Source organism: Felis catus, chromosome D4 (genome assembly GCF_018350175.1).
Source record: "Felis catus isolate Fca126 chromosome D4, F.catus_Fca126_mat1.0, whole genome shotgun sequence".
Taxonomy (NCBI): domain Eukaryota; kingdom Metazoa; phylum Chordata; class Mammalia; order Carnivora; family Felidae; genus Felis; species Felis catus.
Genome location: NC_058380.1, coordinates 90,488,063 through 90,514,747, shown reverse-complemented (window position 1 = coordinate 90,514,747; position 26,685 = coordinate 90,488,063). Strand labels below are relative to the sequence as shown.

Genomic DNA, 26,685 nt, shown 5'->3' with positions numbered 1-26,685 from the left:
GTTTTATGGTCAGCCTTGTGAAGTGTTCCAGGTACATCCAAAAAGAATGTGTCAGGTACGATGTCCTCGATCCTTCCTGGGGCGCATGCGTGCACACGTGTGTGTGAGTCTGCTCAGTCTATAAGAGAAGTATTACCACCTCCCACTGCAGTCGTGACCTCGCCTATTCTCTCAGATTTGTCAATCTTGCTTTGTTTCTTTCTTTTTCTATTCTTTTTAAGCAGGCTCCACACCCAGCAGGTGAGTAGAACTCACAACTCTGAGATCAAGACCCGAGCTGAGATCAGGAGTCTGGCACTCAACTGACCGAGCCAGCCAGGCGCCCCGATTTTGTTTCTAATTGAGGTCCACGCTGCTGTGTGTATACAAACTTAGCAACGGCCCTGCAGTCCTCCCGAAATGTTTCTCTTCCTCTCTAGGAAGGTCTGAATCGTGTGATACTGACATCACTACGGGAGATGTGTTTTGGTTAGTGTTTCCCTGGTATATATCATTTCCTATCACTTCCGGTCTCTCTGCTTGCTTGGATTTTGTGTGTCCTTGTAAACAGGATATAGCTCTGGTCTTCCTCCCAGTATCCTTGGTCTTTGGACTGGAGTGTTTAATGGTTTTATATTTAATGCAATGCTGATCAATTTGGGTGTACATCTTTTATATTCCTATTTTTTTTATTTGTCCTGCCTGTTCCGTGTCTTCCCGTCCCCTTTCACTTCCTCTTTTATACTCATTATAGTTTATTATTCTGTTTTCCCTCTATTAAATAGTTGGGCACACTTTTCCTGGTCACCGTAGAGATTGTGGTGTGAATCCTTGTTCTATGAAAGCCAAGTGTAAATTGATACTTTTCCCACTGCCTTAGGAACGCAAAGACCCATTCAGACCCCTCTTGCCTTTTACACTACTGTCATCCTGTCATAATATGCACATATTTTTAATATATTGCATATAAAAATATATAATGTGTAAGTATTCTATATTAAAAACACATATGTGCTTCTAAAACAGCTGTCTGGGGGTATAATTTATATGCAATGAAACAGACCCGGTTTAAGTAGTTCAGTATAGTCACAAATATGCGAATGCAATCACCACCCCAGTCGCGACAGAGAATATTCCAATCACCCCAAGAATTTTCTGGTTCTCTTTGTAGTGAGTCACCCCACCAACGGGGCAGGGAAACCAGACCGGGGCCCAAGGGCTCCGGGAGGTAGGCAAGCCCAGGGTGGTGCTCGAAACTGCCCTCCCCCCAGACCACCCACGGGGGGAAATTTCTCCACGAAGGAGGCGGAGGGGGTCCTGGACAGTCAAGGAGAGAAGAGACAGATGATACCCAAATTGGATTCCTCTGTCTCTCCACAAACCTCTTTCCCCCCAACTTCCTCCTTCAGGATTCCCTCCTCAGGAATGGAAACACCAGCAATTTGGGTGTCACCGTGGGTTCCCCACGCTCCCTGGTCCCCCAGTCCGTCCACTGCCACGTGGTCCACTCCATTCCCTAAATCAGGGGTCCATCGTCTCCCGCCGCTTCTATCACCCCGTTCAGCTCATATCACCTCTCAGCGTTAGCCCTGTGAACAGCTTCTCACTGGCCCCTGACATTTTTCCTCCAGGGGGTTGGGCAATAATACGCATCGTTCAAACTCCGAGACACCGAAACCTACAAGGAAAAGCCAGCTCCCAACTCCTTTCTCCAATCACTAAGATCATCTTTTCTCTCGAGGTGACTAATGTTATCAGTTTCTCGTTTATCTCTCTGGAAATAATCTGCATGATCGTAAGCAAAACTGTATATGCGTATGTGTATATGTATATACATATATATACGTAGTCTCCACCCCCTTTAAAATGTGAACAGCTAACCCACAAATGGGCTATTATTTTGTTTTCCCCCCTAATAAATAGTTGCACATACTTTTACTGGCTTCCCTGGGGAGATAATAGGACTCCTCGATCTGTTAAAGTCAACTATAAATTAGTTGACCACAAATGGTAGCTCGCTCTACACTCCCCTCCGTATCTTCCTTTTTCACTTGGCAATATATCATGGAAATGACTCCACATCAATTCACACAGCGCTTCCTCATTTTTCTGAACAGACGCCCACTATTCCACTGTAAGGTTGGCCCATGATTTATTCCACTGACCCTCTTTGAGGGATACTTAGGTTGTTTCCAACCTTTTGCAAATAACAGCGTAGCAATGAATCACTGCTGTGTGTCGTTTCTCACACACGAGCTGGAGGTCCGTAAGAGATTGCTGGGTCAAAGGGCACGTGCACCTGTGATTTTGTGGGACGTCACCAAATGGTTCCCCATCAGGGCCTGCGCCCTTTGTAATCTGTCTCCGGGTGAGGCCAGGAGGCTGTGTCTGGGTCACGGGGCACTCCCCAGCACCCGCCTGCCAGGGTTCCCTAGACCTGGAGGCAGCTTCGTCTTGAGGGGCTGCGGGGACCCCCCCTTGGACAGCCTCACCTCTCTCAGCCTCAGGGCGGCACCACCTTCTCCCTGCAGAAGCCAGGGGGCGCTGTTTCCCCTGGATCGCAAATCCAGTTCCTCCCCGCCAGCCGCCTCAGTACCTGGCGTGGCTCCCTATTGACGGAGCGTCTGGGGGTCCGGCTCCCCCTGGCTCTCCTGCCTCCTTCCAACCACACACATTTTGCCCACCCCAACCCCCCAATTCCTGGCCCCCGTCCCCGGGCCTCCTTGCCTTTGCTCTCCCTTCCCCTTCAGCTGGGGGTGACCTCTGAGAAGGGGTGTCTGCCTCACACTTTGAAAAGCCCCCCACGTGCGGTACCCCGGCCTGACTGTTGGGGGCTGGGTCTCCCTGGCCAGTTTCACGGGCAGACAGACACCTAATCGGGTGAGGACGAGCGGAGGAACACCCCAGCAAGTGAAGGGGGGCCACTCCGAGCCTGGCCAGTCTAGGGGGTCAGGGACCCTGAGAAGCAGGGAGGGATGACCCATGTGGTCACATACATACAGGGAGGAAGGAAGAAGGTGGGGAGCGAGGAGAGCAGGGCAAGAAAGGGCGAGGGGGCGCAGGGAGGTGAAGGGGGAGACACAACAACCAGACCTGCGCGTCCCAGGAGAGAGCAGCAGAATCAGGACGCCCCTCAATTCCGTGGGCAGGGCTTGCCTTCAGCTTAGAAAGACGGGGAAGAGGTTCTTTAAAGTTCTACTTTGGACAAGCCTGTGCCTCAGTGCCACTGCCGGGAGGGATATGTGGCCCCCTTACGCTATCTACGCGCGAAGTGCTTAGCGTGGACAAAGGGTGCCATTTGGCCGATCAGATCAGCTGGTGGGCTGAGAGGGTTCTTCTGTCTTCCCCAAGGGTGGAGATGCTGCCCTCCAGGTGCAGCCCTGGGCTGGGTCCCCCGTATCCTCTCGTTGACATGGGGGAGGGAGGGATAGGTCCACAACCCACACAGGCTCAGGTTGAGGGGCAATGGATTAGGAAGTGTCCCTTCACCCCCAGCCTTACCTGTCTCAAGCTTTGAGCACTCATCGTGCATCAGCCCCTTTGGGGGGGGGGGGTGGAAGGCCAGGCCCATTAATTTGCTTGCCCACCCATCCACCCACCCACTGAAAGTATTTCTTTGCTAAGTGCTGGGACGCTATGAGACCTTCATAGACTGTGCTCGGTCAGTGGCCCAAGTAGCTATTTACTGACAGTTGTGATCGGCATCCAGATGGGGCCGTTGCTGGGTGTCTGTAACTATGAGGCATGTCTCTTACAGGGTACAATGGGGGTAGAATGAAGAAAGCGCGAGTCTGGTGAAGAGCTGAGGGGACCCCCTCCCGGGCAGCGGGAACAGCGCTCCAGGAGGCCCAGAGGCAGGCAAAGGCAGTCTGGCAGAAAGAGAAGGACGCGGGGATTCCGGTGCTGCTCCCTGCTCAGTACTCAGCTGCTGACCCCCAAGAGAAGCTGGTCTCCCCGCAGCTCCCTCCCTGCTCCAGTCCAGAGCAGGGCCCCCTTGCTCTGTTGGCCCGCCTGGAGGGGCCTCTCCACGGACTGCGAGCCATTTGGGGCCGGGCTCTGGTTCCCGAGCCTCTGTTCAGCAAATACCAAGGCCACCCTGCAACCACCAGCTTTGTTTCTGGCGTTAAAATATACGTAACGGGGGCCCCTGGGTGGCTCAGTCGGTTGAGCGTCCGACTTCGGCTCAGGTCATGATCTCACGGTCTGTGGGTTCAAGCCCCGCGTCGGGCTCTGTGCTGACGGCTCGGAGCCTGGAGCCCGCTGCGGATTCTGTGTCTCCCTCTCTCTGCTCCTCCCCTGCTCATGCTCTGTCTCTTCCTGTCTCTCAAAAATCAATAAGCGTTTAAAAAAAAAATAAAATAGGCAGAGGGCCCTGGGGATCAGGCCTGCACCTGGAAAGCTCTCTGTGTCACAGATGCCCACTAGCCAGCCTCGCCGTCCCCTGACAAATGACCTCCGCAAACTTCCCCAGATCAAGCGGGGGAGGTAGCCAGACGCTTGGATAGCTGGACACTTGGCCCTGCGTGCCAAGCACCGTGTGAGCACTTGTCCCCGAGTCATTCCTATTCCAACCAGATGCTGCTCCCCCAGCCGTGGAAACAGAGACCCGAGACTGGCTGGGGCCACTCGTGCTGGATGTGTGTCCACGGACTCCCCAGGACAGCTCTGACGGTGAATTTTATTATTGTTCTCATTTCACAGACAAGCAATGGGCCCAGAGCCGAGAAGGGACTTGCCTTGGGTGACAGAGCCCTGCACGAGGCCTAACTGCAAACCCATTGTCTAGCCCGCTGTCTGTGCTGGTGGAGGGAGGCCGGGTGGCCTCACTTTCCCCAGCCTCCTCCCCACGTCCAGAGGTCTCTGGATACGGAGCGGAGGCCCCGGTCTGGCCCGACTCCAGCCTGGAGAGCCAGGACTGCCCCTGAAGAGGTCTCCAAGGCTGACGTGGCCGAGCCGACTTTGGCCTTGCCCTGCCCTCCCCAGAGGAGGCTCCGGGCCTGTCAATGGCAACCCAGCTGCCCTAGGCTCCCGTGAGGCCTGGTGCCTCCATTTCCTCAGCACAGCTGGGCCCTGCATGTAGCATGTTTTGCAGGCCGCACTGGCAGAGGGCCACCCGGGGTGGAGGGCATTTGTGGGTACCCTCCCAGTGAACTTTCTGAGAAAGCCCCCGCCCTTCTCTTTCTCCCTTCCAGGCGAGGGGCATGATGGCAACACCAGTCGTGGGTGCTTCCTCTTTGTCCGGGGCCCGGGGCCCTGGGCCCTGCAGGGCCACCCAGCGACCTGTCTCTCTCAGCCACACTTCCTCGAGGCTGAGGCCGCGTCTCTGCCCCTGGCACCTGTAGCAGCCCACTGCTGCTTTAGAAGGTTTATCTACCCGAGGGGCTTTGAGGGCGGGAGCGGGGGACCCTTATCTCCCTGCCGGGGGCCTGCCCTACGGTTGGGGCTTTGTAATCTGACATTGTGATTTTTTTCACCCTTGTTTTCCCCCCAGGGAGGGAAGATTTGCTGAATCATCTGGGGGAGGTGGTTGGAGGGGGCTTAGGGGCGAGACAGCTGGAGGGCAGTGATAAGTCTGAGGCTGAGCTGAGGGGCGCTGGGGAGCCGGCCAGGAGGAAACCCCGAACCCTGACGGTTTCCAGCTAAGATTGTTGGCCTCTGCAGAGTGCCTTGGGGACACTCAGCTCTGGAAGCCTGAATCTCCCTCCCAAAGGAGTCTAGAGGGGGACTGGGCTGCGGGGGGCGGGGGGGGCACTCTGTGAGCCACTGGGGACTGGATGTCAGGGACCACGAGTGCCAAACGGTGAGGCAGGGCGAATGTGGCTGGACGCTGAGCCCCCACAGGACGGCTCCCGGGACCCTCTAAGTCACCCTGGCTTTACGCATTGGCCTCTGGCGGCCCAAGGGGGCACTGGGTGGCCCCCAGGCCCCCAGCAGGTTGAGCGTAGCTAGGGGCCAACCTGAGGCCTTTGTCTCCCCAGGGCCTTTGTACTACTGTTTCCTTGGCTTGGGGCAGCTCTTTTCACTTTTGACAGATCAAATTCCTTTTGTCTCTCACAGGTCTGCTTCCTCCAAGAAGACTTCTCTGGCCCCAGGGCTGGGCTTGGTGGCCCCTCAGCCTCTTACCGTCCCCTAGTTGCCTTTTCTCTTGCCCCACCAGGGCCCAGCCTGGAGTGGACACCCTACCAATGCTGGTGGAACAGAATCTCGGGGTTCGCTCCTCAGGACCCTGAGAGTTGCCCTCTATTGGGACTGAAAGTCTGAGACCTGCAGTGGGGAGGAGATCCCCCGAGGGTGTGGGCAGGCCCCTGGCCCCTCTCTCTGCCGCACAGCCTACCCGGTGGCAGGGAGAGGTGGCCCCAGCCTGGGCCTACCTGGTCCCTCCACCTTGCCCCTCACTCTTCCCGCAGGGAGGGGCCGATCTTCAGGTGCCCACAGGGGCTGGCAGTCTAGTGGAGACAGATGTGCCACCAGCATTGATGCTGGGCCATAGACAGAGACAGGGGTCCTGCTGGATGCAGTGGGAGGGTTTGGAGCAGAGGCCAGGCTGGATATGCTGGAACTTCCCCAGAATGCTCTCTGCTCCCTGATTTCTGATTCCCCTCAGAGTCTGGTGGGCAACCGCAGGCCGGGGCAGAGGGGTGATTGACGCCCCTGAGTCAGTGGCCACATCCCCCGCTGCTCCCAAAAGGGGCTTCTGGGGCAGGAAGAGCTGCCCGCGGTGGTCGCCTCCCTCCCTTCCTGCTGCCCAACTGAGCTCAGAGATAAGTCCTCGCTGGGCTGAGGGAGGCCCGGGGGCTCAGGCCTTCCCCAGAAATCATGTCAGGGTTCACTCGTGTGGAGGAAGGAGCCTGAGGGCCACGATAACCCCTTTATTTTTAAGAGATCTGGGAGGAAGTCCCAAGTCACCCTTTGCAGAAATAGCTCCGAGCTTCGCTCTGGTGTCTGTGGCTCCAGCTGTCCGCAGGGGCGGCCCCGCGAGCCCAGGTCAGCCCGCCATGCGACGGCAGGGAGGACGCTGGGCCCCGGGTGCCAGCCTGGAAGCCCGGGCTCCAAAGTCAGAGCCTTCAGCAAGGACAACAACTGTATTTGTGCGCAGCGGCGGCTCAGGGCTGAGAGGAGTCCCCGAGGGCTGGTCCCGGTGATGGCCAGGGTGCCTGCACGTCGCTTCGCCTCTCCGGCCTCGCCTCTGTTTCCTCCCCAGGAGCTCAGGGATGATGACGCCTCCCTCGAAGGGTTCGTTCCTGTAAAGTGCTTGCACTTCTGAGTTCAGTAAGTGTGAGACACTCGCGGCAGAGGCCTAAGTCGCAGGAACGTGTCAGGAACCACTTCCCAGGCCTCCTCCGTCTGAAGCCGCGCCCCGCGTGCGGACGCTCGCCCTGCGTCCATGCACACCGCAGGCCCCCCAAGCCGCCGGGTACCACCCCCAGCTCTCTATCCCGGCATTCAAGAGTTGATGACATGACATCTGGGACCCTGGAGCCTGCAGACGGGATCTAGAGAGTTCTAAAGACCACAGGTGTTGTTACAGACAAGAGAAACAGAGGCCCAGAGGGCAGTGCCTGAAAGTTACCTGGCCAAGCAGGGGCCAGACTGATGCCCCAGCCTCCTGACTCTGTCTGGGGCTCTCTCCTTCCCCACTTCCCTCTTGAGGAAGGGAACAATTAGCCCTGTCAATGAGGCCCACCCTGGGGAACCGGCGACCCCCATGTCGACACCCCTCCCCGCCTCCCTGTTCCGTTTCTCCTCCGCGTCCCCACTGAGGGCGGGCCTTGTGTCAGCTTCCCCGCCGGCCTAGATGGTGCCTGGCCTGTGGCATGTGCCTCTGGAAGGTCACGGGCCTGGGCTGTCATGTGGGCTCTCGGGAGCACAGCTGTCAGCTCTTTCCTTTCACGGAAAACGCAGAAAGAAAAAGTCTAGAAAAGGGAATTTTTAAATCTACTGTGATGCCACGCCCGCCCCCCAGTTATAGCCCTGTGGACCTCGGGGTGTCCCTGGTCCCCGACAGGTGCTTTCACAGCCGAAGTCAGTCTGTCTGCGCCCCTGTGCCGTGGCCCGGAGCAGCACCAGCTGGGGAGCGACTTCCCCTTAGTGGCCACAAGCGTTTCTTCCCTCCCAACATGGCGGGGGGGGGGGGTCAGCAGGCCTCAGCCTCTCGTCCCTCCCGTCCCCCAATCCTGGTCCCCCTGCCCCTCATATGCACTCACTGAGACCCCGTTTCCTCATTCGCGAGAGGCAGGGATGATGAGGCATTTGAATCCTGAGTGGTGGTTTCAAGGGGGTGACCGGTCCCCAGGCTGGGCGTTCGGGGGGCTAGACTGAGTCTGACTCTCACTCTCAAGAATGGTGGAGAAATAAGCCCCCCCCGGTTCCCTCACGTGTTCGGGGGTGAAGAGCCTTCCAGAAAAGGAGACTTTTTCTTGAGGCCTTGCAGAAGGGCCGCCGGCAGCATCCGTGACGAGGGAGAAGTGGGCTTGTCCAGCCTGCACGAGGCTAATTCCTAACTGTGTTTGCTGGCGTAGCTGGGATGTCGAGCCCCCCCCCCCAAGGCACCTCGGGGGCCCTCTCCCTCCCTGGCTCTTGTCGTTGGGGTGAAATGGTTGCAGGTCTCTTTCTCCCTCCGTCCCGCTCCTGGGCCACCGGGCCTTTGATAACACTTGGAAGGCGCTATCGGCTGGGAGCGCGCTCCTGCCCAGGCCCGCTGGCCTGCTCCGAGCCGACGGTTGGCAGCCGGCACCGCGTGATAAACTTATCAGGCTAAACCTGAGCCCCGGCCGCTCGGCACATGCCCCTGCCTCAGATTTCCCTCCTCCTGCTTTCCTGCAGCTGGTCCCCAGCATCAGAACCCCCGGGGCCCGCCTGGCTCCCGGCTGGGGCCCATTCAGAGCTGGACACCAGGGAGGCACGTGGGAGGGTCCGGCCCATCGCCAAGGCCAAGAGGAAGCGCTGCGCGTCCAGGGTCCGCCCCACCACTCCCAAGCCAGGGGCCTCCCCTTAGGGGTCCCACCCCGCCTGCCACAGGGGAGCCTCAACTCGAGACCTTGTGGGGGGCCGGGACGCAAAGGACTGGACCCAGTGCCCGCTGGGAGGGGGCTCCCAGGGCTGCGGAGCCGGGGGCCAGCCCTCCCACACTCGTAAAGGAGAAAAGGACCCGTCCGGCGACGGGGAGCCTGCAGGGTGGGCAGCAGGGTGGGGGGCAGAGGTGCAACAAGGCAAACCTCAAAGCAGGGAAATGATGTTTGAGCGATGGAAGCACCTTTCTTAACGGCAGCGATAATGTTATCATGCGCGCCCACTGCCGAGAAATGAAACACACACGCCGAAAAATACGGGGAGAAAATATCCACAGCTCCCTTTGCTCAGCAAGAGCGGCTGTCGATAACGCCGTCCCCTATCCTCCCCAGCTTCCTTCCGTGTGTGCGAGGGACAAAATGGAATCGGAGGGCGCATACTGATTTTTAAACCGCTCTCTCACTTCAGGGATCATGACCGGCTTCCTGTGTCGACACCTCCATTCCGCAAAATCGATCTCCTCCTCAAGCTGGAAAAGTCCACACACACAACCAGTCCAAGTCTCCTTGCTTTTAGAGGCAGCGCCGAGAGGGCGGGCGGTCCAGCCGTCCTTCCCAGCCCCCAGAAAGAGCTGTCACCAGTGGTGGGGCGGATTGTCTTCAGCTCCGTGTCTTTGAGGATCCGCAGGTGCACGCTGTGCTGTTTTCACGGAACCGGCAGGCTATGCTAGAACAGGCTTTCCATTCCGCCGCAGCCCCGAGGACCCTTCTGGTCAGGCCTCGCGGGGCACGCGGGGACTCCTTCTAATGGCCGTACGACGTCCGTTGTCTGGATGCCCCACTGCTGACTTAGCCCATCTCCTCTCGTCGGAGATTAGGACACTGCGACTAATCCGACTAAGAAAACCTCACCTTGTTTCTCTTTTCTATCACCAGTGGGCTTCAGAAGATGCTCTGGGAGCTAATCTGTGTGACCATCCACAACTAATTTTTTTTTTTCATTTTTTAAAGCTTATTTATTTATTTGGAGAGAGAGAGAGAGAGCAGGGGCAGGGCAGAGAGAGAGGGGGAGAGAGAGAATCCCAAGCAGGCTCTGGGCTGTCAGCGCGGAGCCCAACGTGGGGCTCGAACCCAGGAAACCTTGTGAGACCAAACCAAGAGTTGGACGCTTAACTGACTGAGCCCCCCGGGCGCCCCCACAACCATTTCTTTAACATAAACTCCTGGGAGTGAAATGGAAGGTCCTGGGGTGAGCACACGTGGCTGACAGCTTTAATGCACTTGAGCCAGGTTTCAGGCTGAGAGACGGTTCCCGGGAGGGAAGTGGGTGTTCCAGGCAGAGGTGTGGGCAAAGGCTCGTGTACAAGGCGTCAAGAATTCTCTAAAGGCCTTTTTGGGGGGAAGACCTTGCTGCTTGTCTAGAATTCCAGGAAGGTGGCTTGGAATGACCTGGCTATTCTTCCGTGTGTCCTTCCCTCCTTCTCGGGGAGCCCTCTCCTCCCTGACCAGCCTGGGCATCAGCACCCCACTGATGAGCTCCCCAGGCCACACCAGACACCCACCGGAACGTCTTATTTTTTTTTAATTTTTGATGTTTATTGATTTTTGAGAGAGAGAGAGAGTGCAAGCAGGTGAAGGGGCAGAGAGAGAAAGAGACACAGAATCGGAAGCAGGCTCCAGGCTCCGAGCTGTCAGCATGGAGCCCAACGCGGGGCTCGAACCCACAAACCGTGAGATCATGACCTGAGCCGAAGTCAGATGCCTAACCGACTGAGCCACCCAGGCACCCCCCACCGAATCCTCTTTCTAAAGCTCAGCTGAGCTGTCTTGAGCTCCTGCCCTGGTCTCCTGAGCAGTCAAGGTCTCCCGTGCCTTTAGAAGATTCTTTTGGGTCTTGGGTCCCTTATACTGTCCCTAGCCCACACCAGGCTCTGTCCTACTGCTGGTGACCAGCTGGCTTCATATGCCTCTGGCCAGCCCAGATCTTCTTTCTCTGATCCTGTCTCCTCAATTCCCTGCCCACTCCTTTCCCTTTATTGGTCCTGCCCCTTCCCTCTGGGGTAGTGTGTGCCCACACTGAGTGGGAGCTCATCTAGGGTGGCGAAGGCTAGGTCATGATGGTGAGGGGCTGGGGGTTGATTCTTGAGGGGCTGGAGGGAAGTCCCTTTGGTTTCTTGGGAATGTTCGGAATAGGTCCTATTCTTCTAGATCCTTCCACTTTCTCCACTGCCCCAGCACCCTGCCTCCTCACCTCGGCCCATCTGTTCCTTCCAGGCCAGTGCACTTCACCCTGGGTGGAGGCAGGTGGGGACCAGCCGGAGCCGGGACAGGTTGGGGCCAAGTCAGCCACACAAGAATTCTGGGCTGACCCCGGGAGACACATTTACATCCTTATCAGTAATTTCCATGGAGGGCTCCGTTGGGCATCTCCCAGTTTGTCCTTCTGGGGCCCTGGTCCCAGGGCTGGCAGGGCCTGGCTGCCGTGTGGGATGTGGCCACGTCCACGGGAACTGCCCAGCATAGGGGCTAGATGTGGCCCGAAGTTACCATCGCTAACACGACATTTTATCCGAAAATTAATCCTGGTGTTGCATTCTGTTCCCTAACGTGGCTGGTTTGTTTCAATATTAAAATATTTTAAGATCGTTGGGGCGCCTGGGGGGCTCCGTAGGTTAAGCATCCGCCTTCGGCTCGGGTGGCGATCTCGCGGTTCGTGGGTTCGAGCCCCGCGTCGGGCTCTGTGCTGACGGCTCGGAGCCTGGAGCCTGCTTCGGAGTCTGTGTCTCCCTCTCTGTTCCTCCCTCACCTGTGCTCTGTCTCCCAAAAGTAAATAACCATTTAAAAAAATAAACTATGTTAACACTAATTTTGTTACTTACTGTCGAGTAGATCGGCGCTCTGTGTGGAGTTGCTGAGGGCGTCCTGAAATGTCCCGCGCCCCTGGCCACGCCCACCCGCCTTTCAGCAGCGGGGCCAGGGCAGTGGTCACCAAATAACTTCAGAGGCCACGATGTGCACAGTATCCTACGTAAACAGAGCCCCCCTAGGGTTGTGTAATCAATCCCACGGCCCCGGGGGCCACTAGGCTGGATTTTGTGCGCCATCGCGGCTAATAGACTTGGGCCGTGGCCTCCCCTCTCTGGGCTCCTGTCCCCATAGGTGGCAAAGGGAAGCCGTGGGCGGTCTTCACAGGGCTGGACAGTGTCCTCCAGTTCACATGCTGTGACTCAGGCGTGGAAATTTCCGAGCGGGTAGGCACAGAAGAGGATGGCAGGTGGAGGATGGGCCGGGGGGGGGGGAGCTCCCCTGCAGGCACAGGCGGTGAGGGGGGTGCCCCCCTGCGCCAGCTGAGCGGCCCCCAGCCCAGTGCGAGGAGCGCAGCCAGGGTCCCGAAGGAGACAGGACTTCGACGGGGAGCTCACTGCGGGCAAAGTGCTGGTTCCTGAGCCTTCCCCGGGGAACGCGGCCCTGCCTGCGACAGCCCTGGGTTTGTGCGGGGGTGCGGACTTTGGAAGGGGCAGCGGCATGGCTCTTAGGCTCAGCGCATCTGCGGAGCAGCCCCCAACCCCCCAACGACCCCCAGGCCCCTCCACACGGGGCCGAATCTCTCTCCCCTGGGACAGGAAGCAAGTTTCACCTGCCCGCGCACTGGCCCCCTTTCTCAGCAACGTGCAAACGGGGTTCCGGCCTCCACTGTCCCCCAGCCCCCACACCACGGGGGGCTTGGTGGAAGGGAGCTCTGGAACCCCCGCGGATGAAGAAACGTGTGTGTCTGTCTGTCGTTGAGCCCGGCTTCTCTTTCTCACCCCGCCCTGCTGCAGAAGTGGCCAAATTCCTAATATTGGTGTGGCTTTGTTTAGCAAACAAAGAACATGCAAAGCAGCTCCCCATCCGTGTGTGTGTGTGTGTGTGTGTGTGTGCGTGTGTGTCCCCAGCACCCTCCCTGGCCCCTGACACGGATCCATTCCAGGCCTGGCCCCCACGTGTGGCTTTGGGCATGCCCATCTGCCTCTGTGGGTCCCTCTGTGTCCATGGACCGGGGGAGAGGAGGAAGCAGGTGGTCTCCAAGACTTTGTTGGGAAACCCCACCAACTGGGAGCCTGATGGGGAGGCCAGACGACCCTCCCATGCAAATCTCAACCCCTTACCTCTGCTTCATACACCTGCCAGGGCACTTCTGGCTACAGTAAACAGAAAACGCCTCTGGAATGAAGTGTGGAGGGGTCCTGCCTGGCCAGACCCAGAGCCTAGGAGGAGGGATTGCCATCCTCCAGGAGGCCTCAGGACCCCACAGGTTCAAGCAGATGGGAGGTCTGGGGGAAGCCTCTGCCGGCGTCATTGGGAGGAAGGGTCAACAGAGACTTGAAGAACGTTGCCATCTTGCCCCTGAATCAGATTGGAATCCCAGCTCTGCACTTGCCTGCTGTGTAGGATAATGACACCTCCTTTGCAGAGGGTTGTGCGGGTTAGACTCGATGTGTGGGAACCCTGGGTCCCACTCGGTACCTGGAGGAGACTCATTCCGAGGTGTCCCCTTGCTCTGGGCCAGGCGTGGGCTTGGTGCTGAGGGCTGGAGCCCAGAGAATACCTTGTGGCAGAGGGGAAAGTGACCCACATACAACCATTGCAGGTACAGTGGGTCCTGAGCTGGGAAGCCCAAAGAGCTCAGCCTTCAGAGGTGGGAGAGCTCCTGGCTGGAATAACCAAGGGAGGCTTCATGGAGGAGGCAGCATTTGAGCGGGCCTCAGAGGATGGGCAGGACATTCATGGCCCTGCTCACTGCTGCGCAGCCTCAGGGAATCCTCCCAATGGACAAGGACCCTCTGTCACATTCTACAGCTAGTGAAAGGCCGCGTCAAGCTTCACTGGACCACATCTGCAAAGTCCCTTTTGCCATACAAGGTTCCAGGGATTAGGACGCGGGTGTCATCTTTGGGGGCCGTTATTCAGCACATGGCAAGGCGATGACGTCGAGAACCTTGAGATGGGAAGATTATGCCGGATCATCCAGGTGAACCCCATGTGATCACAAGCGTCCTTACAAGAGGGAGGCCAGGCAGAAGAATAACGCAGGAGATGGAAACAAGGGTCAGAGAGGCCGGCTTTGGAGACGGATGAAGCGGCCGCAAGCTGAGGGCGGCCCCCGGCCTCTCCCCTGGAGGCTCCAGCCCTGGGAACTCCTTGGGTGTAGCCCCGTAAGAGTCATTTGGGGCTCCTGACCTCCAGGACCGCACAAGGATAACTCGTATTGTTTTAAGCCACTAACGTCCCGGAAATTCGTTAACAGCAGCCAGAAAACAGATACCTGCTCGCACGGCATTAGCCTCCCCCTTCCCCGGCAACCTTGCCCCAAGGGTCTCTTACACTTTATTCCAGTGCTCACCAGTTTGGTCTGAGCACACGTCCCCCAACCTGTCTGCCAGCAACTCCACAGCTTTCTGTGTGTGTGTGTGTTTTGTTTTTTTAGCTTTTGATTTTTTTTTTTTAGTAATTTCCACACCCAACGTGGTGCTCGAACTCACAACCCCGAGATCAAGGGGCACATCCTGTTCGGACTGAGCCAGACAGGCGCCCCAGCCTTCTCTGCCTTTTAAAGCTCCCTACCATCCCTTCCCAAAGCTAGCTCGCACCCACTAGGCACTCGTTAGACGCGGGTCAAATGTAAATAAATCTGTGTCTTTATTTGGATTTACGGCAGTTGAGAGGAACAGGCTTTTGATGGCGGTAACTGTTTTCTCCAGCCCCATGGCCTCAAAGCAGAACTGGAACCCCCACGGCCAGCTGAGTGTCAGCAGCACTGCCTGAAGCAGAGGGGTGTCGGGCCTCCCTCTGGGGCAGGAGACGGCTCTGGCCATCCGTGGCAGCCAGAAAGAGGCCCGCTGAAAACCAGATCTCAGCACAAAGGGCAGCGGGCAGGGGGAAGATTTCTCTGTGGATCCCAGTTCCGGTCTATTCTCGGCCTCCCCCTGTCCACAGGGGGCTACGCTGGCCTTCTGGGCTCTGCCCTGGGGAAGGCGCCCAAGCTCTTAGATCTCTAGACAACTTCAGCTCAGAAAAGACCCGACCCAGTCCCCACCCTTTGCCGCAGGAACATGTCGGTCCAGAGAGGGAAAGCCACTTGCTTGAGGTCACACAGCAATTTCGTGAGTCTCAAAACAGGCTGCAAGATTCCCGTCCGGTGCTGACTCCAGGGGACTGGGGGGGTGGGGGGGGCGGGTGTGGGTGCACGAGGCCGGCCTCCCTCTGGGTCTCGGGACCTCAGGGCGGGCTGGCCCGGAGCCGGGGGCGGGTGCAGCCTCACTTGAGATTGTGCTGGCTTTCCCGGTGCCGCCGCAGGTCTACCTTGCGCTGAAAGCCTTTGGTGCACAGCTCACAGCTGAAGGGCTTGAAGCCAGTGTGCTTCCGGCTGTGGGTGATGAGGTTGGAGCTCTGGCTGAAGGCCTTCCCGCACACCTGGCACTTGTGTGGCTTCTCACCTGCGGGGCAGCAAGGACGGGGTCAAGGGCCTTGGTGCCAGGCCACCCCCCCACCCCCCCCGCCCCGGTGCCCTGCATTTGCTCTCCGAACTTCACCATGTGTTATCTCACGACCCGCCTACGTTCACTTTCAAAAGGAGCTACAAAAGGGAGACAGGAGGGGCGCCGGGGCGGCTCAGTGGGTTAACCTTCCGACTTCGGCTCAGGTCACGGTCTGGCAGTTTGTGAGTTCGAGCCCCGCGTCGGGCTCCGTGCTGTCTCCCTCTCTCTCTCTGCCCCTACCTTGCTCGTGCTCTCTCTCTCTCTCACTCTCTCTCTCAAAAATAAATAAACATTAAAAAAAATTAAGAGGGAGATGGGAATACTACAATTCTGTCACCCCCTGCACCCCCCGACCAGAATACCGTAACTCTGTCACCCCCTACGCCCCCCGAGATCAGGCAGGGACTGGGTCCATCCTGTTTGTCAACGTGCCCAGCACCTGGTGCAAAAAAGGCACTCGCTTTGCAGCCAGGGAGCGAATGGCTGGAGGAATGAAGGAATGAAAGACAAAGTCGCCTGCCCTTCTCACTTCTGCCCAGAGAGCACACGTTTCTTTCCGGGTGTTTTTCCCAGGCGCGAAATGTGTGCTTAAATAGCACCATGCGTCCAGCCCTCCGCGAGGAGGGGAGCGCCCCTCACTGTGTAACTTGTGGGGCTGAACCGGGGCGGGGGGGACCTTTTAACAGAGGAGGGTGGGGGCGCCCAGAGGCTGCGCCTGGGCAGGGGCGGGCTTGGCGGGGGAACCCGGGGCGCCTCACCGGTGTGGATGTAGGTGTGCTTCTTCATGTCCGACTTCTGGTGGAAACGCTTCCCGCAGAACTGGCAGGGGTAGGGCCGCGTGTCCGAGTGGATGAGCAGGTGCGTGGACAGGGTGGACGAGCGCTTGAAGGCTTTGCCGCACATCCGGCACTCGAAGCTGCGCTCCTGCCGGAGGAAACGAGGCCCCGGGGGGTCAGGCGCAGGCGGGGCCTCGAGACCCGGGACTGCCACGCTGGGTGCAGGACCGGGCCCTGCCGGGATCCCCTGAGGAACAGGACACTCGTTGGGGTGGCCTCGAGAACGGGGCCTGGAGGAGAGGCCCCAGAGACCCCCATTTCTGCATTTCCAACGGGGGCCGAGACATGGGGCCTGAGTGGCCTCCTGTGGGTTTTTCCCTGGAACCTTTACAGTATCCCATGCAAAATAAGCCTCGACATGCATTTGTTGACTAACTGATAGACCGACTGATCTGGGGCATCATCGTGGACTGTGGTTAAGGGTCTGTATTATTGGGGCCCAATTCTGGCTTCTGCCCCTTAGAGGCCAACATGACCTCAGGCAAGTCATTAACCGCCCCCCCCCCCCCCCCCCCGCTGAGACTCAGTTTCCTCATCTGGACATTACAACAGCAGTCATGACCTTGAAGGGTGGAGAGCTGAGCACATGTTGCATTCACAAGCTCTCATGACCATATCCTGCCTTTCCTGCCTCAGCTTCTATTTACTCCGGTGTTAGCAACTCAGGTCATTTCGGGTGCTTTCCCTGGAATGGAATCTTCAAGAAGGGCTCCGTGGGACAAGACGGACATTGAAGCCTGACCCCAAGATTCTCGAAGTCGAGAGCCTCAAAGCTGAGGACACCTGCACTGATCACCCAGAGGGCAGGACCATTTCTCCGTGTCACGGACATCTCTCTGTCCCCCGAAATCCCCCTGGGCCAGGAGCCTCTTCCAACGGCACGTGAGGTTGATTTGGTCCATCAGGGAGTGAAGTTTGTTATAATTGTATATATTATATACAGTTTTGGGAAAACTGTAACATAACTAGCATTATAGAACAAACATTCTCTATAAAGAACAAATTTTAAAATACATATCATGTAATCATTTTTAGGAAGAGCAGGTTTGGGGGACCCAGATGGGGGAGGGAAGGACCCCTGGTCTGTGTCACCCTCAGGGGCAGGGCGAGAGACCCAGGCGCAGCTCCCAGGCTTCCTGGGGGCAGCACAGAGCAGGACGGGGCTGGGGGGGCGGTGCTTGGCGAGCTGCCTACCTGGGAGTGGACGTGCGTGTGCTGCTCCAGGCTCACGGCATGGCCAAACGTTTTGCCACAGATGTCACAGGCGAAGGGCCGGGTCCCGCTGTGGGAGCGTCGGACGTGCACTTCGAGCCCGTGTGGGGTGGAGAACACCTGAGGGGAGGGCAGAGCGTGAGGCCACGGCGGGGGGGGGGGTGCTGCGGACGGGGAGCCGGGCCTGGGGTCCCAAGGCCGCCCCCACCCCTCCACCTCCGTGCCCAGGCACAGACGGGCATAAAGGAGAGGAAGCACGGGGTTGCCGATTCTGCTGGCTTTTGCTGTGTGTCCTGGGAAGGTCCCTTTCCCTCTCTGTGGCTCGGTTTCCTGTCTCTAAAACTGGGGCTGTGGGGGCGTGTAAAAGGTCCCTCCCGGCCCTCTCTAGAGGCCGAATAGTCAGCCCGCTGGTACTGACGTCCACTTACTGTGTGTTCTGGGGCAAGTGATTCAACCTCTCTGAACCTTAGCCTCTCATCCACGTCCCAGGGCTCAGGCGCGTCAAGTGCTTCGCACAGGCCTGGCGCACAGTCAGGGCTCAAACCCCATGATGGGGACGAGCATTTTGAAGCCCTGACCCCGCCAAAGGACCCGAGATTCGGGGCACAGGGGACCCCCGGCTGTGAACGCCTGCCCCTGCCAGGGACCTGCAGAGGGGATGCAGAGCAGGGCCCGTGAGCCCTCCCCCCCACCCCCGCCGCCCCTCCCCAGCTGCTTACCTTGTTGCACTTGATACAGTGGTATGCGTCCATGCCCGGGGAGCAGCGGAGGCTGAAGTCCAAGGGCGGCTCAGTGCTGGGCACCAGAGGGCTCCCATACAGGCTGACGGAGCGCTCCAGGAAGGCAGACTGCATGGTGGAGGGGGCCTGCCGGTAGCTGTGGCCATAGGAGGAGGCCAGGGCATCCCAGGAGAAGCTGGGCTTGTAGAACGGGGGTGAGTCGGAGTCCCTGTCCTGGGATCGGGGCATCACAGCGGGGCCCTCTGTGGAGAGCGGGACGCGTGTCTACACATGTATGGTGGCGATTCATTTATTTATCATTTGGGCGCCACTCCCCACCCCTCCCCACCTAGCGACCTCACCATGAGGGTCTGGGTCTGCAACCCAAATATTTACTGTGGGAGCGGGCCTGGGTCCTCACTGTGGCTCCTCACCTTTTCACCCCGGAAACACGCCCTCAGCACCCGCAGAGTGCCCACCTCACCCCCTGTACCAGCCCGCCCACCACACAGAAGCTCTCAGCTGGGTATGAGCGCCCCGTCCGAGAGGGGGCCAGGCAGAAGCTGGAGAGCTCAGATCGCATCCGGGTGACCTCGTCGCTCTTTCCTGACTCCAGAGCCCGTCCACCCTTCCTTCCACTTGCACTGGTTGGGTGGGGGGGGGGGGGGTGGGGGTTGTGGATGGCCGGGGGTCCCAGCCCGCCTACCTGGCACCAAGGCCGTCCTGGTCAGGCTCTGGTCCAGTTCCAGCTCTGTTTCCCGTTTGAGGTCAGTCCAGGCCAGGCGCTGGTTCGGGAACAGGGTGCTGAGGACGGGATCGTTGCTCAGGACCTGGTCCCTGGCCCCTGTGGGGAGACAAGACCATCAGAGCCACCGGCCACAGCTCTGGGCAATCCAGAGGGAGCAGGGGGTGGGGTGGGGGACACCCTTCCCAAGATGATGGGGACCCAGAGACCCATTTGCTGCTGCTCACGCACACGGGCCCTGCCTGACCGGGCCCCAGGATGGGGGGAGCAGGGCTGCGGCCAAAGGGGACCCAGAAGGAGAACTCCTGGACCAGGCTTAGTTTTCTGAGCACCTGAGCTCAGCCCTAGATCTTTTCTGACTCTGGTTAGGACCCGCATGTCAGCTGCGGAGGGCCAGCTCCAATCCGGAAGCTTCCGTCATCCCAAGGGGCCAGAAGGGACGGGTGCATTCATTCATTCGTTCAACCAACATATGCCGCGCCCCCCCTGCTTGCAGACTTCCCAACACGGGGGACAGGGAGCCCCGGGTGGGCACAGCAGGGGAGCTCTGACTCACCAGGGCTAAAGGCAGGAGGCCAGATGGGTTCATCTTCCTGGAGGCGGGGCTGGTGGTAGGTGTGAGCTTTCTTGCTCTTCACCAGGAAGGAGCGTGGCATTGTGAGCGCACACCCCACACCTGCACGGAGAGAGGGCGAGGACGGTTGGGAAGGACAAGAGGACAACATTCTCTGTATTTTGGAGCCGCCGCCTGTAGTCAGAACCCACTGTCCTGAGTTGAATAGTGTCCCCCGGAAGCTCATGACCCCTGGGGCACCTGGGTGGCTCAGTCGGTTGAGCGACCGACTTGGGCTCAGGTCACGATCTCACGGTTGGTGGGTTCGAGCCCCCCGTCGGGCTCTGTGCTGACGGCTGGGAGCCCGGAGCCTGCTTCGGATTCTGTGTCTCCTTCTCTCTCTGCCCCTCCTCCACTCATGCTCTGTCTCAGAAATAAATAAACATTAAAAAAAAAATTAAAAAAAAAAAAAGAAGTTCATGACTCCCCGGAACCTGTGAATGTGACCTCATTTGGAAATAGGGTCTTGGCGGATAAAAAAAATTTTTTTTCTAATTTTTTTTTTTTTTACATTTATTCATTTTTGAGAGACAGAGAGAGACAGAGCACAAGCGGGGGAGGGGCAGAGAGAGAGGGAGACCCAGAATCCGAAGCAGGCTCCAGGCTCAGAGCCGTCAGCACAGACCCTGACCTGGGGCTCGAACCCACGAACCATGAGATCATGACTTGAGCCGAAGTCGGATGCTTAACCGACTGAGCCACCCAGGGCACCCCCACCCCCATTTTTTGTAATGTCTATTTATTTTTGAGAGGGAGAGAGAGAAACAGAGAGAGAGAGTGGGGGAGGGGCAGAGAGAGAAGGAGGCACAGAATCTCAAGTGGGTTCCAGACTCCATGCTGTCAGCTCAGACCCTGACGTGGGGCTCAAATCCACGAATCGGAACCTGGAGATTCCTTCCTCCAGAAGGCAACTGCCCTTGTTGAAACCTTGGGTTTGGATCTCCAGACTCCAGAGCCTTGAAAGAATGAATTGTGTGTTTAAGCCACCCGGTTTCTAGTACTTTCCTATGGCAGAAATCCTAACCTTCCCTCCCCTACTGCTCCCTTGCAGTAATACACCCACCTTCTAGAAACCCCCGGGGTCAGCCTGCTCCTGTCCACACGCCCTGAGCTGCACTGGGAGCAGAGGAGGAAGGGCAGGGGTGCCTCCCCCATGGGCCCCGCAGCCAGAAAGCTGAATTTCACCCCTGTGGCGTCTGCATTTGGAGGCCATGGAAAGGGGTGGTCCGAGGGCAGATTTTGGAGTCAGATCCTCATGGGTTAGAATCTCGGCTCACCCGCTGTGTGCTTTGGGCGCAGATGCTTAACCTCTCTGGGCCTACTGCCTTTTCTGTAAGGCATGGCATCCAGGTGCCTGGCACTGGGTCTCTCATGTGCTCAGTGCTTACCACAGAGGGGACGGGGGGCAGGCAGGTTGCATCAGGGCCACCCCAATAGCAAATCCGCATTACCCTGGTGCCGATGCAGCCAGAGCAGGGCCGCCCCTTGTCCATGGCCCCAGCCCCGAGTCCAGGGCCCAGAGAGGGAGGAGCCTTCTCTCTGCATGGGGGTGGAGGGGAGGCTTGGAGTTGCATGTGGGGCTCAAGGCCGGAGAAGACCACCAGTGCACCCTACTGGGAGGCCGGACGTGGAGAAGGAGGCCAATGTCCGCCAACTGCAGGAACCGAGCAGTGGACAGCGGCCAGGGGGTTGGGGAAGACACGAGGCCCAAATCAGTAAGGGACCTGTACTTGGCCCCGGGCGGGGGTCGGGGAGCGGCAGAGCCAGAACACCTTGATGCTCCCGGCTTCCCTTGAGGGCTCCTGGGAGACAGAGAGCATCTGGGTGGTGCTCCTTCCTCCTCACCCCCATGCCATGCCCAGGCAGGGGCGCAGGAAATACTTTGCCAATGCCGTTCCCGGTGGCTCCTCTGCTGGTCCCTTTCCTGGGCACTGGAGCAGGAACCCGCTTCCCCAGGCCAGCAGCCACGGAGGGCTGCAGGGACCACAGGGCCAAGCGCGGGAAAAGGATTATAGCTGCTCCAACAACAGCCAGGCCTGGGTGATAAGGCCAAGGCAGGGAACCGGCTGGGAGGAGGGAGATTAGAGAGAGCAGCTTGGAGCCCTGCCTTTGGAGCAGGCCCAGGGAGGAACTCCTTCCCCCAGGGAGGACCCCGAACGAGGCAGGAGACGGACCCCCCCAGCTGTGCCCAGGCCTGCCTGCCCCTCACCAGAGCCCCCAGGGCATCGGGAGTCTGGAGAGACCCCTCTGCTCCCGGGTCATCCTAGGCCCTGCCCTCCTCGCTGTAGGTCTCAGTGTCCAGATCTGCTAAATGGGGATCGCAACCCACCTTCCTGCGACTGTTGGAGCAGAAAGGACCTCCTTGCAAACAAATGTGCAAGGTGCTTGGCATGGGCCTGGGCTGCAGGAGCACAGAGCAGGTGGTGGCGTCTCAGCCCATGGGAGAAGAAGCTTCAGGAAGGCAGGCACAGCCCACATCCTGTCCTGGCCTGTCCATTTGCATTCCCAGTACCCCACCCAAAGCAGGTGCACTCTGAGGACAGGGCTGAGCCTTGGACCGGGACCAGGGACATGCTCCAGGCCCTTCCCCTCTGGGATCTGAAATGAGGAGGTGGGGCTTGAAGGCCCTGGGGTCCCGTCCAGCTGTCAGATTTTGCCTTCACAAGGCTTGCCTGGCCTGTTTGGCCCCCCCAGGCTTGTTGGGCAGCCTGCGGTGGCCTTATCTCCCGGGGACAGTCTTCTTCCTCCTGCCCCTCCCCCTCCCCCGCCTGGGCTCCTCACAGCCCCCTTCCTTCCCCTTCTAACTCTTGGCCCCAGGAACCCCCTGGGGAGGCCAGACCCTAGGCAGAGCCAGCGGGGGTCCCCTCCCAACACACACACAGGGGGAGGTGGGGACTGGGTTTTGGTTTGGTTTTTTTTGCTTTTTGTTCTGGGGCGGGGGGGGGGAGGGGCGGAGGCCTCCAAGGGACCATGGTCTCTCCATCAAAAGATGATTTATTATTTTTATATAGTATCTTATTAGGAAGTCAGAACCAAAGGCAGGCCTTAAAGCTTCAGTGCCGGAATCCCAGGAGATCCTTCTTGCAGCCAGCGTCTGCGTGGCCTTAGCTCGGTTAATTCTGACCTGGGGGCTGAGTTGCTACTGCCCCATTTTTCGGAGGAGGAACGGAGGCTTAGAGACTGGCTCATGATCCCCAGCAGATCCCAGGCCGTACCCCCCCCCCCCCCCAGGCCTCTATGCTCCTGACCGTCAGACCACCGGGCGGGCGCTTACTCTGTGCAGAGGGAACTCCTTCCACACGCTAAGGAAGGCATTTGAAGCTCCCTGGTGTGCATGATGTCACCAAACTGACACCCACTGGGGACAAGGTTGTCTTCCAGGCTCACAGGGGGAAACTGAGGCTGAGAGAGGAAAGTGGCTTGTCCAGGCCCGGTGTTCCTGTTCTGCTGGGACTTGAACTCCTGGCCCAGGGCTCTGCCCGTGGGCATCTGTGGTTCTGCCCGCCTGGAGCAGGGAGGGAAGGCTGGTGGGTGGGGCGAGATGGGGGGGGGGGAATCCAATTCTTTTGATCCCTCTGTTTTTTTTCAGAACCCAGAAGTTCCACGTGGGTTCCTGAAGAGCTTTGAGTGGAGAAGCAGGTGAGAAAGACTTCCTTCAGGAAGCTTTGGTGTTCCCTTGGGCTCAGAGCCTGAGGACCCCATAGAGGTCAACCGGTTAGAACCCAGGACAGCACAAGTGCATGAGCAAGGGGGCCCAGATTGCAGGGTCCCCGGCTGGAGGAAGGCGACCCTCAGGGCCCATTCTGGTGATCCCCTCAGAGTCCCCAGCTTCCTCCCCTTCCCTCCCCAGAAAGTTCTCTCAGCTCAGCCTGGCAGGGAGGCACAGCCAGCCTCATGGCCCAGCCTTTAAGCGCCCGTGGGGGCAAACACACCGCGAGAACTTCCTTTTGGCCCCTGTTAGCTGAGTTTAAAAGAAAAAAAAAAAAACAGGAACCAATCACCTATACTGTAGTTAATTAACAACCACACCGTTTTGATTCACTCGACGGTTCTGAGAAAGGGCTCGGAGCAGAGATTGTGAAAGAACCCTAAGATTTCTTCATGAAACAGAGGTCTTGATGGTATCGGCCTCCGGAAAGAGACTTGGTGTTAACATCTCGTCCAAAACCCTCGATCCCGATAGAGGGTGCCCCGACCCCGGGGTCAGAATCTCAGCCCCACACCCCTACTTCCAGGCGGACGCAGAGCCGCAGCCTTGTGATTTCCCCACGACGAGGCACCTCGGGCCTCCCGTGGGGCTGGGTCTGATTTTGCGACCTTGAGCTTGACCACGTCAGCCTCCAACCTGGGGCTTGGTTTTCCTATCTCTCAAAAGGGACCGTTGGACTAAGAGATTTCTAAACTTCCCTTTTGCTCTAAAATCCCATGCACAATTTGTTGACCTTCAACGCGGGACTGACCTACCTTGACTGAGAAACTCATCACCCGGGTTCCCTTTTTGGGAGGGTTGGGTAAGACTCCGTTGTTTCTCAGAGTCAGTGATAGAGGACGCTTCGGACTTCCTTTCTGTTTAAAGACGTGACTCAAGGGGAAACACAAACAGAAATTAAAAACCCTTTTCCAGGTAAGAGTCAGGGGAAATGGGTCCGGGGCGATGTGAGGGGCCTCGCGCGGAGAGCGGTCATTATTCTTATTTGAAATTTGCAAGCACTTCTCCCGTCTTCCTCTTACGTTGAGAGACTGCAATTATCCTGAGTGAACCAACTTCTGAGCTTACACCCGAAAGCACGGAAGGCAGGGACTCAAACAGATGCCTGTCTACCCAAATTGATCGCAGCGCTGTTCGCAATAACCAAAAGATGGAAGGAAACAACCCAACTGCCCATCAGCAGGGGGTAGACAAACAAAATATGGCTGTTCCATACAACAGACCATTATTCAGCCGTATCGAGGAAGGAGGTCCTGACACCTGCCACAACACGATGGGTCTCGAGGGCACGTGTAAGCGAAATAAGACAGTCACGAAAGGACCAATGTCATAGGACTCGGCTTATACGACGTCTCCAGAGAAGTCAGATTCATAGACACAGAAAGGGCAGTTCCAGTTTGAGAAGATGAAGAGAGTTCTTGAGATGGACGGTGGCGATGGTTGCACAACATTGTGAATGCATTTAATGCCACAGAACTGCACACTCAAAAAATGGTGAAAACGGTCACTTTCCCGTGATGTGCATTTTACCACAATGAGAACACAAATGAGCGAACAACACGTTTCCCCAACATCTCTGAACTGGAGCAGCTCCCATCGGTCTGAATGCCTGAGAGCAAATGAACAAAAAAACCTCCCTCTAAATTAAGGAGGGTCAGGTTTTCTGTTGTTGCCGAAAAGGGTCGAGATCACATGTGATCAGGTTATTGTCCTGGTGGCGATCTGGCCCCAGACACGTCGGGAGTCCTTGTGGTTCTCCAAGAGGACCCCCACCCCACCCGCCCTCCTGAAAACCTCGAGAAAATGTTCTGCATTGGTTTTGACTAACTCCATCCATCAAACGCAAGCCAGATGGGGGGCTCTGATGCTCCCCAGGAACGTTCTGCAGGGAAACCAGCATACCGACCCCCAGATCTGGAGCTGGAAGGCCATCTCACACATCTCCGTACATAAAGGGTCCCCCGTGTACCACCTCCGAGGACGAGAAACTTGCCAGCTCACTAAGACTGAAATCTTCTCCCCGTCCGTTGCTTACGAAGAAATATTAGGAGGCGTGAGCCCCGCGGGCAGGTGCAGCTCAGTTAGCTCGTGCCAGAACCAAGTTCGGAGCCTGCAAATTCATTAGCCCCCTCTAGGCGACTCACGAAAACTTCAGACTCTCAGAAAAATGTACACAAGCAGCTACCCACAGCGACTCTAGGGACCACCTTCCCCCTTAACAAACCCTGTTGTAGAGCGGGGACCTCACCCCAGACGCCCAGACTCTCAACTTGGGTTTTTCTCCAAAGTTAGGTAGAAAAGACCGAGACGACACGTGCCTTTCTACAGCCCTCTCGTTCCTGGAGGCTGGGGGCCAGGGCAGTGGACAAGGCACTCTCCCTTCTCCCCTCACGAGGCTCTGGATGAGAGGGCACTCACTCTCAAAGTGTCCCAGGAACTGGGGTTCACTCCTGTTTTATAGACGAGGCAAGTTCAGAGGGCTGGGGGGGGGACACAGCCAGTCGGTGCCCCAGGCTTTCCCCCCCCCCAGAGCCAGGCACCTCAAGGAGTGTCGCCCCACGCTCTGGCCAGGTCCCTGGGAGATCCGGGGTGTGGGTATGACCTCGCACACGCAGGTGATCCTTGGCAGACCCGATGGGGTTTTGGGAAGGGTACTTATGCACGGTTGGCGGAGGGCGTAATTCCCATACGGGCTCTGCCTCTCACTGCCTTCTCCCCGGCCGGGTTCAAACACCGAAAGCTGTTCCCCATGGAAGAGATCTCTGAGCCCACCTCATTCTCCCCACGACTGCAGAAGGGCCCCGGGAACCTGCCTGGAAACAACCTAAGTCACACATGCAAATCTAAAAAGAAAAGGCTGGGATGGAGCCCTCACCTGGCGTCCGGGTCGGTCGCGGGTCTTGGTGGGAACCTCACTCAGCCTCTCTGGGGACCGGCTCCACTCTGTCAACCTCGGACTCTGCTCCAATAGATACTTCTCCTTTTTTTTTTTTCCCTTTCCCTCTCTCACTCTCTCTCTCTCTCTCTGTTTTTTTTTTTTTTTCCCTCTTCTGTTCCCCTCCTTGATTTTCAATCTGATTATTTGTGTCAAAATCTGGCGGTGAAGGAGCAGCCAATAGAGAGCGCCCCAGCATTTGCTTATCAAAGCTTCCCGGGCCCGACCCGACGGCGCTCCCGCCCGCCGGCCCTCCGCCCTGGGAGCCGCGCTCTGTGCCCCTCCGCGCCCCAGACCTGCTGGAAGAGAAAGGAGAGGCTAAATCATCCCATTAAAAAGAAATTAAAGTGAAAATAAAGTGCTGCCTCGTACACCTGATTTTGTACAAACTCGTCACTTTCCTCCTTCCTT

General features: G+C 57.9%; 1 protein-coding gene across 5 annotated transcripts; it reads right to left on the bottom strand.

Annotated features, from left to right (window-relative positions):
* Positions 1–14,642: 14,642 nt before the first annotated feature.
* GFI1B (growth factor independent 1B transcriptional repressor) lies at positions 14,643–26,362 on the bottom strand. Of its 5 annotated transcripts, none has more exons than XM_019816711.2 (7): positions 26,215–26,362; positions 19,574–19,693; positions 18,979–19,116; positions 18,273–18,535; positions 17,536–17,673; positions 16,264–16,528; positions 14,643–15,463 (listed from the first exon to the last, which is right to left on the bottom strand). In XM_019816711.2, exons 2-7 carry the CDS (start codon positions 19,671–19,673, stop codon positions 15,285–15,287), a joined length of 1,083 nt encoding a protein of 360 aa, XP_019672270.1. In that variant the 5' UTR covers positions 19,674–19,693; positions 26,215–26,362; the 3' UTR covers positions 14,643–15,284. The 5 variants fall into 5 exon arrangements, with proteins under 5 accessions (XP_019672270.1, XP_003996034.1, XP_044899202.1 ...); XM_003995985.4 differs by having other exon boundaries at positions 16,264–16,429; positions 26,215–26,359; XM_045043267.1 differs by lacking the exon at positions 26,215–26,362 and adding an exon at positions 25,246–26,194.
* Between the last annotated feature and the right edge of the window lie 323 nt (positions 26,363–26,685).